A 13537-nucleotide genomic window follows, 5' to 3' on the forward strand; every position below is an offset into this window, starting at 1 on the left:
AATAATATATGTGGACAGATATATCACATACGACACAGAAACTGAATAATCATCTTCGCAACCTTTCACTGTATTGGCCCAATATCAGCCCAATGCCATTTCTCTTTGCCGCTTTTATATTCGTTAGTGCATGTTTCACCACGGAACATGTGTTGTGTGTATGGATCATGAAAAAGGAAATATACATGCCAATATACAAGTGAATTGACAATATTTCCATACCGCATACAAAACAAGTCGCGTAAGGCGAAAATACAATATTTAGTCAAGTAGCTTGCATGTCCAACTCACAGAATGAAACTGAACGCAATGCCATTTTACTCGTAGCATCGTCAGGCCACCGCTCATGGCAAAGGCAGTGAAATTGACAAGAAGAGCGGGGTAGTAGTTGCGCTAAGAAGGATAGCACGCTTTTCTGTACCTCTCTTTGTTTTAACTTTCTGAGCGTGTTTTTAATCCAAACATATCATATTTATATGTTTTTGGAATCAGGAACCGACAAGGAATAAGATGAAAGTGTTTTTAAATTGATTTCGACAATTTAATTTTGATAATAATTTTTATATATTTAATTTTCAGAGCTTGTTTTTAATCCGAATATAACATATTTATATGTTTTTGGAATCAGCAAATGATGGAGAATAAGATAAACGTAAATTTGGATCGTTTTATAAATTTTTATTTTTTTTTACAATTTTCCGATTTTTAATGACCAAAGTCATTAATTAATTTTTAAGCCACCAAGCTGAAATGCAATACCGAAGTCCGGGCTTCGTCGAAGATTACTTGACCAAAATTTCAACCAATTTGGTTGAAAAATGAGGGCGTGACAGTGCCGCCTCAACTTTCACGAAAAGCCGGATATGACGTCATCAAAGACATTTATCAAAAAAATGAAAAAAAACGTATGGGGATTTCATACCCAGGAACTCTCATGTCAAATTTCATAAAGATCGGTCCAGTAGTTTAGTCTGAATCGCTCTACACACACACACACACACACACACGCACACACGCACACACGCACACACGCACATACACCACGACCCTCGTTTCGATTCCCCCTCGATGTTAAAATATTTAGTCAAAACTTGACTAAATATAAAAATACATACCACTAAACGTATGTGATGAGCGCGCCTTCTTAATCACTCTTGTCTAAGCGAGTAAGAGGTAGCTTTAAAAGTCAACAGAATGTCAAATGATATACTTACCACTGCCTTTCGCTTCTGCTGTTTTTGTCTGTGAAAGGTACACACAAAAGATCAGAGACAACAGTAGTGCACAATATGTCATGTTCATTGTGCTTTTCATTCAGAATTTGCTTTTAGGATACACATACACACTGTACGTTTCTTCTGATTTGAGTATGCGATACGCCTTGAACATCGAAGCTGCAAATCTGTACACCCAAGCAGACTGCGTTTGTAGCTGATGGGGTTTTGACCTTTGAGACTCGTAATTCGTTCTGCTTCCCACACAGAACAGGAATATACGTTCATCGATGCGAAACTAAAACGTGTCCGCACTTAGCAGGATTATATACAAATCGGTTTTGCTGTTTTTCCCGTTACGATGTAAAATTTTCAGTAACAGTAAGTTGCTGTCTCTTAACTCAGATAGGCATATCCAAATAAGCAAAGGAAACAGACACCAGAACAATTTATCATATATTTGTTTAAAATGTGAACTGCATATAAACACACGCAAAAGCACTCGTACACACACACACGTACACACACACAAGCACACACACACACACACACACACACACACATACACATACACATATACGCGAACACACACACACACACACACACACACACACACACACACACACACGTACACACACACAAGCACACACACACATTCTCTGATATGTGATAATGAATGTGATGATTAGGGGTGGGGGGTTTCACTGAATACTTCAAGGGAAAATAACGACATATTTTGATTTCAGATTTTTGGAACATTTGAATTGGATGTGAATTCGTGTGGTGAATTATTGTATAAATAATTATGATCATGCATTGTTCTTTCAGCTGGTCATGGCGAACCACGTATTCAAGTTTACTTACATGGTGCCTTGGGCGGTCCTACTTTTCCTGGGAACTGTTGGACACAAAGTGAAACGGGCAGGTGATAGACCTTTCTTACCTTAAAAAGGCTTCTGCCAAGACAGTTTGTACAAACCGATGATGGCTTTTCCTCCGACAAAAACAAATAATGTTATAATTGTCACATAATGTTTGGAAAACTTTGCGTTTGGCTATCAATGAAATATGTCTCAGCAAATAAATAAGAACTACTACTAGGATTGAACATATTTAACCAAATCACGTCAGTGATGTAATCATATGTTCTTGTCTTTGTTCGTAGAAACTTCTGGAAATGGACATTGCAGCGCTCCAAGTGTCACTGACGGACAGCAGGGTTACCTAACTTTCAACTTACGACAGGACATTCAGATGGACGCTCCCAAGTTTTATGCTAATTTGAGACGAGCTACTGAGCCTGGTATGCATATCAATGTCAGAAAATATCACAACACTAATATTGATGATACATTTTTGAATGGGGCTGCATTTGCGTTGTAATCATAACTTTTAAAATCTGTGCATTGTTCCTAAAAATCTCAGTGCTATCAATTTATATGTTGTGAGGTTACCATATCAGTACTATTAATTCTTTAATTGCCTTTCAGTTTACCAAAACACAGACATAACTATAATCACCGTTGTGTTTGTATAGTATTTTGGTTTAATGTGTGATAATATATTGCACGACAGCGTGCTGAACTGTTCTCACTTTCTGTTATTTTAAGCCAAAGACATCCTGCACTGTGACCGAGCAAACCAGGTATCAACCATTGAGTGCGGAGTCACAGATACCTCTTTTAAAACTGACAAGATACTAAAGAACCACAGACTGGTGGTGCGAATCCCAAAGACGACGATGAAGTATGATGATTTATACACCCTGTATGTCTATGTAAACGGCAAGGCAGAAACACCCATCGCCTGCAACTTCACAGTAAAAGCGGAAGGTATATGAATGCAATGATATTACTTTATGCATAAACAAGTGAATGATAATAATAGTTGTATGGAATGCCTACACAAGTTGTGATACTATTGCAGATCCTACTCCTAGATATATGGTTCGCTATCTTCTCCAATTATTTGTTTTTGTTTCTACTGTATGGGTTTTTTCTATCATGTAATACTTTCTTTTCTTACTTTGTTTGCAAGTCCGTGAAGATCAAACGAGTCACATCGAAAGAATTGTTGAGGTTGATGCCTTTAGCACATCAAATTAAAAAGCAACTGACAATCAAACGATCAAGCAACCTGTCATTCAATCCTCCTATCAATCAATCAATCAAACACAACCACACACATGCACACACACACACACACACACACACACACACACACCCACACACACACACACACACCCACACACACACACACATACATACACACACACACACATACACACACATACACACACACACACACATACACACACACACACACACACACACACACACACACACACATACCCACACACACAAACGACCTAACCAACCAATCAAGTAACCATCCCAAAAAGGAAGAAAAAAATATGGTCAAGGGATTCATTGAAGGCAAACATTTTACAATCGTTAATTATATATTTAGTTTCATTTCTTTTTCAAATGGATGTTGACAGTTCCTCGCAAGGACGAAGAAAAAAATGCTTGGATTGCGGCTCTTGTGGTGATTCCTATCATCGCTGTTGTCATTGTTGCGGTGGTGATTTGTGTACGAAGAAGGTAAGGTTTGCAACGTTTTGTAAATAAAGGCAAACAGGAATAAACTGTAAAACGTGTGGCCTTTTGGATGTACTGGAAGGATATATTGGACATTACCTTACAAAGTTGTACTTATTGAGTTCCCATAATCAGCTCGGGAAGAAATAGAACAGGAATTGAAAAATAAATCTAAACGAATGTGTATTGTTCTTATACATTTCTGCAATCTATTCCTCTCTTTCTCTCCCCCATCCCGCTATATATATATATATATAAAGCCTCCTCCGCCACCTCCTCAAAATGCACATGAGCATTCCACTCAATACGCTTGGATTTAAGAAAACACCCGAACCAAATGTTACGCGTAACCTTTGACAAGCTTGGTTGGAAGAAAGTTGTATTTTTAAAATTTCAGATGTAACCATAATCCGAGAGAGGATCCTGCAGGGGATGTACATACGCGCCCACTTATTAGGTAAGTGTAACAGGAAGACGCAGTAGTTCCCCTTTCACAGCAGCTGCTCTGCAAGGAAAGACTGCCGGCCTTGAGCATGAGCTGTTTAAAGTAGATGTACATTTCTTGTGCGTCTCATAGACATTGCTCCTGCCAATTGTAGAGAGCTGTTTGTAACAGGGTCTGACTGCTGGTGTCTCTTGGTATGCTCTTGCGCACCATAGTGTTTCCATGGTATATTTTATAGGGCATAATTTAGCCTTGACTCACTCCGTTTTGAGCGACTCAAGTGTTCCGTGCAAATTGGCTAGACAAGTGTTATGAATGTTACCTGAAAAAATAAAGACGTTGACCCCTACAACCTATGTAAATAATCACACATGTGAAAGTTATGAAAATACTGTTTTTACGTTAAACAATATTTAGTAATTAGCAAATAACAATGTTTTAATCAAAAAGCTACGTCCTACCTTTATGCATACTCGTGTACCCAAACCAGGTGCCTATAACTTTTCCAGTGGTAAAACAAACAACAATTGTTTATGATTGGAACTTTTAATTCTTGAAAAAACTCAGGCAGGCAGGCAGGCAAACAGGCAGGCATGCACGCAGGCACGCACACAGGCACGCACTCAGGGACGCACGCACGCACGCACGCACGCACAAACGAACCAACTCACGCACGAGCGCGCGCGTGTGTGCGTGTGTGTGTATGTGAGTGTGTGCATGTGGGTGTGTGGGCATGTGTGTGTTTGTGTACATGTGGGTGTGTGTGTGTACGTGTATGTGTGTGTTTCTTTGCGCGTGTGTGTTTGGTTGCGTGTGTGTGTGTGTGTGTGTGTGTGTGTGTGTGTGTGTGTGTGTGTGTGCCTGTCTATCTGTGTGTCTGTGCGTGTGTGTGTGTGATTCACAGTACTTGCATTATACAGTCATATTCAACATTATTTTCGTACTCACTGAACAGGTCTTGGCGCAAAAGCAATGATAAAGAGTCTCACAAGGAAAAGAGGTATGTCCTGGTTTTTTTCTTATTTGTTCAGGGGTCATTTAAGCAAAACTTAATTATGCATTATGTGTACACTATTGTACTGTATTGATGTTTATAAGCTAAGCCTTGGTTTAACAGTGTTATGGCTTCATATATCACGTCGATGCGGGGCCTATGAATATGGCAGTAGTGAAGTCAAGGTTTGCTGAGGTATACATCGGCCATAATGAATTGCTGAGTTCAACAGTGACGAAACAAGAAGTTCATATGATATGTATTTTATTCTACTTACGTGAGAAAGACCACCCACGTAATAGCGTAGCCACATTTGCTTTGCACATGTGCTTATCGTGTAAGTGAGGTCATGGTGTAAACTATGTGATAAGCTATGCATGAGGAGCTATACGTTTACAACAATACATTTAATTGTGACTTTAACGACCTTTTTTGATACTATTTCCACGTCAATGAAGAACTTTCTGTGCGAGCAACTGTTAAACACTCTTTTTGGTGCAAGCAACAGAACCACTCCATGAAACGGCAAGAGAGTTGATGATGTAGTTTGACGTCTCTACAATAGACACTTTCTTACACAAGAAAACAGAACCAACAAAAACCGAAAAAGACTTTGCACGATCTGCGTCACCTTGCTTCGATCCCAGAAAAACACCGAGAAAAAGACAAGTGATCCACACCAACCATCCATACATCTGTGATAATGATGCTTTGTTATGTTTTTTCCTCCAAAACACCCTGATTGCTTGTATATAACACACACAAACAGAAACGCAACAACAGCAACTAACGCTACAAGATGAAATATAGGTGTAACAATACAAATATTATTTCCTGGGTAATGCAAAATGTTTGGTTTTTCCAGGTGGTACTTTGGAACGATCACAGAAGAGGAAGAAAACAAACTGTTACAGTTCAAGAGAAATGAACAAGGATCTTTCCTGATGAGACATGGGCACACCAATCCAAACGATTACATTTTAGCAGGTATACTATTGCAAAATAGATATATTGTGTTCAAAAGGACCGTAGGCAGGTACATAACTGATGTTTTTGGTCTGACTTTGACATTGTTAAGCACTGATATAAGCTCCCCAACAAAATACAGCACAAGCTGTGTTTTTAGGATAATATTATATTGATAATAGGAATGAATAAAGGAACGAGTAAGGAAGGAATGAAAGAGCTAATTCTTTGCTGAATGAATGAATATACTTGTATAGTTGAATGAACGAATATTAATATAAAGCAAAACAAGAGGCGAAGCCATCAAGGCTCACGTAAGAAATCGACAAACAGTAACACAAACTCAATCACACACACACACACACACACACACACACACACACACACACACACACACACACACACACACACACACACAGAGAAAGAGCATAGGTGAAACTGTGCAAGAAAGCGAGACACTAGATCTAGATCTGTCTGTCTGCATACATGTAGCCTACTTACAAGGACACGACTGCCAACTAGTCTCGGCTCGCTCAAAATAATAATGACCGAGACTGTCAGTACTTCCTTCGCGTGACGTCTAACCCTCTTACGTCATAATGTGACGTCAATGTAATGTGACGTCTTCAAATGTTAGAGTTTCTACCACAGACATACACACGCACAGACGCACGCACGCACGCACGCACAGACAGACAAAGTTACGATCGCATAGGCTACACTTACGTGAGCCAACAAGTCGCGTAATGCGAAATTACAACATTTAGTCAAGCTGTCGAACTAACAGAATGAAACTGAACTCACTGCATTTTTACAGCAAGAGCGTATACTCGTAGCATCGTCAGTCCACCGCTCGATGCAAAGGCAGTGAAATTGACAAGAAGAGCGGGGTAGTAGTTGCGCTGAGAAGAATAGCACGCTTTTCTTTATCTCTATTCTTTTTAACTTTCTGAGCGTGTTTTTAATCCAAACATATCACATCTATATGTTTTTGGAATCAGGAACCCACAAGGAATAAGATGAAATTGTTTTTAAATCGATTTCGGAAATTTTATTTTAATAATAATTTTTATGTTTTTAATTTTCAGAGCTTGTTTTTTTTATCCGAATATAACATATTTATATGTTTTTGGAATCAGAAAACGATGAAGAATAAGATGAACGTAAATTGGGATCGTTTACCAAATTTTTTTTTTACAATTTTCAGATTTTTAATGACCAAAGTCATTAATTAATTTTTAAGCCACCAAGCTGAAATGCAATACCGAAGTCCGGCCTTTGCCAAAATTTCAATCAATTTGAATAAAAAATGAGGGTGTGACAGTGCCGCCTCAACTTTTACAAAAAGCCGAATATGACGTCATCAAAGGTATTTATCGAAAAAAAGAAAAAAAGGTCCGGGGATATCATTCCCAGGAACTCTCATGTCAAATTTCATAAAGATCGGTCCAGTAGTTTGGTCTGAATCGCTCTACACACACACACGCACAGACAGACACACACACATACACCACGACCCTCGTCTCGATTCCCCCTCTACGTTAAAACATTTAGTCAAAACTTGACTAAATGTAAAAAGCACACTGCATTGAGACAACTGAGGCACAAATCAGTTAATTAACGTTGACAACGATAACACCGGGAGCGAAAGCAACACGATTTCACAATGACGTTAAAGAAATAGTCGAGGTTTTGTTTAGTCTGTGTATGTACTAAGCTTTACAAGTCTAGGCTTTATATAATTCATGTTCACGTATAACATTTCAGTGTCTTGGAATAACGAGATAAAGCGCTTAACAATCAACTGCGAGGGAGAACGGTTTATCTGCTGCAATACGAACGTTACCTTCAACACGTTGTGCAACGTCGTCAGTCACTACAAGAAACATGAGATCAAAGTTGGCGAGGACAGTTGGGGCAAACTTTCTAAACCTTTTGAAAAGGAGCCGGATGCTGAGTAATTTCTGTTCTTTTTGTTTGTTTGAGTTGTTTTGAAAAGTCAGGCACATGCTGACATTTTGGGTCTGACTTCGGCAGTTTTAAGCCCTGATAATTATATGCTCACCAGCAAAGCATATCACACGCTTTGTTTTACTTGCTGTCAAATTAATGAAACGATCATACAATAAAAAAAAAATCAATCACATCTTTGTTTGTTTAGCTATCAAGCTGGGTTTTTTTTAATTCAGAATGATCAGAAACTGTTTGTTAATCTGGCAGCACGTTCAAACATTGAGGGGGGTCAAAATCAAAAGTCAGAAATATTACAACTGTTGCTGAAGTAGAAGTAAAACACATGAAAACTCCATAGTATCAACAATAGCAAGCCAAAACATCAAGGAGACTATGAATTTAATCAAACACACCTTTTTGATGTCGGGTTGAATATACTGAGTGACACAGGTGTGTCAACTGTATCAGTACATGAACAGATTAGTTAGAATTCAAAGTGAGTAGTTTCCTTTGTACAGTCTGCAAAATGTCCATTGTTTGAAGGGTCAACAGATCTAGTGTCGGAAGGTAAAACAGTAAAGTCAGGGAACCAGAAATACTGTTTTTAGACTTGATTACCTGTTAGTCTTTCGGATGAGACGATAAACCGAGGTCTCTTCGTGTACACTACATTGGGGTATGCACGTTAAAGATCCCACGATTGACAAAAGGGTCTTTCCTGGCAAAATTGTATAGGCGTAGATAAAAATGTCTACCAAAATACCCGTGTGACCTGGAATAATAGGCCGTGAAAGGTGGATGCAGCGCCTAAAGGCAGTCGATCTACTGGCTGATGTGAATGCGTGATATATTGTGTACAAAATTCCATCTCACACGGCATTAATAGGTAACATGCGCCTTGAGTCGCCCTGTGTGGTGAGATACATGCGCGATATAAATCCTCGGAAATAAATCGTAAATAAAAAATTATCTGGTTGAATACTGAATGTCACACCGTCTTCAGTTGTGTCGTGCAAACCGTCACGCCGTTTACGTTTTCATATTGATTACATTCACGTGCAATCCGCAGCTATATGGTCCTCGTGAACCGCATTTTGCTGTTGAGTATATAGTATCGATGAACAATAGACTATATCTTGAATAAATTGTACAAAAACAATAGTGCATTTTTTCCAGTAAATCTATCTGAAAAGCACGCGACGTATTATGCACAGAATGGAGTTTTGAAGAATTAGCCGGGACAAATGTACAATGCCATAACATTCTAATTGTAACAGTATGAAAAAGAACACTTGATTAATTCCGATTCCTTTCTTGTTGTTATTACTACATGTGTTTTGTGAATTAGACTTGCTTCCTACATTTGTGCTTGTAATATCCATTATTACAGCCTCCAGTTTGTTTTCCGCAGATGGTACTTTGGAGAGATCAGCAGGGAGGATGAAAGGAAGCTGTTAATCTCCCAGGGACATGGTTCTGGTTCATATTTGGTCAGAGACGGCAAGTCGGATAAAAACCAGTATGTTCTTGCAGGTAATGTTGCAAGAAATATGGTGAAACCCAACTCCTGTGATATGAGAGGGTAAATTTACATAGTGCAATATCATATTTGATTGTATCCCTTTTATGTTTTATGTGTGTCGTCCTATACAATTGTTGTTATAATCGTTTACAGGCAGACAGGGTGTGCCGAAGAAAAATTTCCATTTTTATGTAATATTTTAATGGACAATAAAGTGCTGTTATTGTTATTATTATTATGGTATTATTTAAGCAATTAATTTGTGCACTGAGAAACTTAATTCCAGAGTTTGGTTTTTAAAGAACAAACTGACCATGTAGCATGCTGAAGAAATAAAACCTGTATGGATGGCATGAATACGGTAGTATTACTGTTCTGAATAAACAAAGAAAGAAACAGTGTATATACTCTAAGCAGAGAAGCGCTAAGCAAAATGCATATGTTCTAGGCTAATTGACTTATTCAACATGTGCACTTCCTGTAAATGTTTCAGTGAACTTTGATGAACAAGTCAACCACTTTGCAATCATCCCAGATAAGGAGGAAACCGGGTTTAAGCTGCAGAACTCAAACGTGCCCCCATTCAAGACACTGTCTGAACTAGTGGAACACTACAAAGAACATGGCATCGAATCTGGTGCACACGTAGTGAAACTTTCAAAACCATGTACTAAAGAACAAGAGTAAGTATTACAGTGAATGTTTCTTGTTTCTTTCATTGTTGTTAAACGTTGCAAATATGGTGATTGAAAGCTTGAAATGATTTGCATTGCCCATCATTCTTCAATGTGACAGGAATTCATCTAGTGAGTTTGTTCTACCGACGATATGTTTACCGATAAGATCGAAAACATTTAAACCTGATTGGTATTTATTTTTAAGCTTCTGAACAGGAGTGTTATTCCAGAGTCCGGACGAAGCTACAGGATGCTTGACAAAAATGTCCATTCAATTTTTGGAAAAATGAGATCACCACAGTGGAATGTCAACCTTTATGACAAATCAGATGTGTGTGTGTGTGTGTGTGTGTGTGTGTGTGTGTGTGTGTGTGTGTGTGTGTGTGTGTGTGTGTGTGTGTGTGTATGTGTGTATTTGATTGTCTTACTTACAAAACTTGTTTTGCTTTATCTTATAACAGACCTGTGGAGTCACACAAAGGGAAAAGGTAAACAGATCATTTATCTAGTAGGAAGGTCACTACACAGGCCTTTAAACTAAAATGAGTGTGTATGTTACTGAAGTTTTATTTGTTTATTGTTTTCTTCGAGTGTAATGTAAGCATTATTTTAAAGGTTTCACAGTATGCCATGTCCGAAAATAGATAACGTTGTACATTGCGACCTTTCTCAACATGCATATTTTTCATAGTACAATCACTCTAACCTCTTCTGAGTTCTTTTTTTAAAAATGGGGATAATGTAAGTCTTGCAGGCCGGTAAAAATTGACACGGTTAATTGTTGATTTGTGATTGTGCGCACTCTGCGCAGCATTGTGTAATTGTTGTTTAAAAGTGCTGTGATGCTCCAGGAAATACGTTCATGCGAATCGATAAACTGGTCTAATTTTTTAGCGTACGAAAAGGTCATAGTATGAAGCTTTTTGCAGCCATATCGGAAAGACACGTTGCAATAATTCAAACAAGAACACATCAGTACAACAAACATTATTATCATTCTAGTGCCCTTTATGGCTATGTGACCAATCAGGACTGATTCTAGGTGACCTGTTAAATGTTATAACGTTCAAGGCGGGACCCTTTTTGTATAACGCATTAAAAATCACCACGACAAAATAAAAATTAATATAAAAAACATCAGGGTGAATTGTTCTACTGAATGTCACTTTTTGACATTTTTCTCATGCAATTTACTGTGTAAAATGTGCTAAAAAGCAAATTCTGTCGGTGGGAGGGAAATAGAATGGCAAGTAAGTTTAATACTGAGTAAAGGGAAGCAACTCTTTTTGGTGCTGTCAGTAGCAGACTACACCTATGTGCTTTTGGCAACATGGCAAACAAACCTGCCATCAATCAAGAAGATCTAAAAAAAACCTATACGCATCAAAATTCATGTCTCCCAACACCCCCACTGGCCTTTTGAACAAGGTTCAGTTTGATGTCCGGTTTTATTTTTTTAGACGGGGCCTGGAAAACTTTGAAAAAATGACGAAAGACACCTTCGAAGTGAAGATGGATCAAACAACAGGGAAACAATACGTAATCAAACGGTTTGATGAACTTACCAAGAATCACAGAGCTGGAGACGAAGAACTTGTGACTGGAGTCATGCCAGAGACTGGGGACAGCAGCTGTCCAGTCAGTGTACAGCTACAACAAGTACCTGTCTCTGCTAAATCCAAAGTGTGAGCATCTTTGGCAATTCCCTGTCAACACGTTCCATGGAGATGACGAAACATGGTATGACAGCAGACCCATGGGCGTCCACACTATGAAGAAGTGAGCTGTGTCAATTGTCGCAGATATAGATCTACACAAACCACAGCGTGCGAGCGACGGGTGCAACACTACTCGCAGACAAGAACTTCAGTCCAATTGACATTATCAGTGTCACCGGTCACAAAACTGTTAGATCTAACTCCCTGCAACCGTACCAAAAACATCCACCGCCAAAAAACTAGAGATGGCAGCTGCTATGTCGTCCCAGCTCACAGAGAATAGGCAGTTGGCACTGCTCCCAAGTCATACTTCGCGGGGAGAACCAGCCAAAACTTCGACGTGAAGCAGAATCGAACGCGGTCGTCTCGTTGCATCGGCGACTGTCACAAGCCAGCAGACGATCCGACAGGACGTGGAACTCAGCAACGACGAGGTAGCAGCTCTTTTCGACCCGGAATACGAACCTGCCATGCCTCCAACGAGACCAAATCCGCCAATGTTCCATCACTGTGACCTCTCGCATGCAACGATCAACATTCAATTCCACCGACATTTAACCGCATTCAACTGCGCATGCGCAACACAAATGTGCAACATTTGAGATGGCTCTTCCGAGAACTGTCCGTTCCAATTTCGGACTTTCTGTTTGTTAGCATTTTCGAGTCTGTGTTCTGGTTTTGTGTTGTTGTTGAGTGTTTTTATGATACTATGCACAGAAAAGAAGGGACACATTGTGAATTAAACTTTTTGGGAAAGATTACTTGAAAGCTGAAAGTGTGCTGGATGTTTGTTTTGTTTGCTCTGTTTACCTTGTAACCAACCAAGCCAAAATGGCGACACTTTACTTGCAGGGTCGCTTCGGGTATTATGTTTGTTACCACGCACGGATAATAAAACCGTTATTACTAATATGCTGACTGTTAGCAAATGATAACAAGACATGTCTCGAAAACGCTATCAAAATTCGCCTAAAGGCTCATTTTGATATCTTTTTTCTCGACATGTCTTGTTATCATTTGCTAACAGTCAGCATATTAGAAATAACTCATATAAACCAGGGATTAAGACCAAATATCCCATTCAGTTACCCAACCCTCGTTTATCTTGGCATGTTATCATATTTAATATTCTGTTTCATAAAGTCTGTCTGATTTCTCTAATTTTTCACAATTGTTTCAACACATTCTGAAATTATCACAGACACAATATTAGTAAATATTAGCGAAGTGGATTTTCGGGGTCGATCGCTGTCAATGTGTTTAAACAAAAGAAAAATGGTTGTCTATTTGCGCGTATTGATGCATATAATTGTTTTGGTCCTGCTTTTAAACTGTTTTAGATAAGTCGAGTTGTTGGGGGATTGTTTGACTGTTTCTCAATTTTCCAAGTGTCAAATTAGTGGCGAGAGTGGTGAGTGGATCTACTCTGAGTCTGGACGAATTCGAAT

The 13537-nt window shown here is 38.9% G+C and overlaps 1 protein-coding gene across 1 annotated transcript in view; it reads left to right on the forward strand.

Annotated features, from left to right (window-relative positions):
* Window positions 1–2069: 2069 nt before the first annotated feature.
* LOC138956895 (uncharacterized) overlaps window positions 2070–13537 on the forward strand; it is a gene marked incomplete at its 5' end in the record, with an annotated part of 16107 nt that continues 4639 nt past the window's right edge. Inside the window, 11 exon segments of the mRNA XM_070328114.1 lie at window positions 2070–2139; window positions 2380–2517; window positions 2825–3046; window positions 3715–3817; window positions 4212–4271; window positions 5215–5259; window positions 6119–6240; window positions 7987–8176; window positions 9584–9705; window positions 10188–10377; window positions 10833–10859. Coding sequence (XP_070184215.1) covers window positions 2070–2139; window positions 2380–2517; window positions 2825–3046; window positions 3715–3817; window positions 4212–4271; window positions 5215–5259; window positions 6119–6240; window positions 7987–8176; window positions 9584–9705; window positions 10188–10377; window positions 10833–10859 — 1289 coding nt within the window.

The sequence above is a fragment of the Littorina saxatilis genome, unplaced genomic scaffold, assembly GCF_037325665.1.
Source record: "Littorina saxatilis isolate snail1 unplaced genomic scaffold, US_GU_Lsax_2.0 scaffold_1160, whole genome shotgun sequence".
NCBI classification, from domain to species: Eukaryota; Metazoa; Mollusca; class Gastropoda; order Littorinimorpha; family Littorinidae; genus Littorina; species Littorina saxatilis.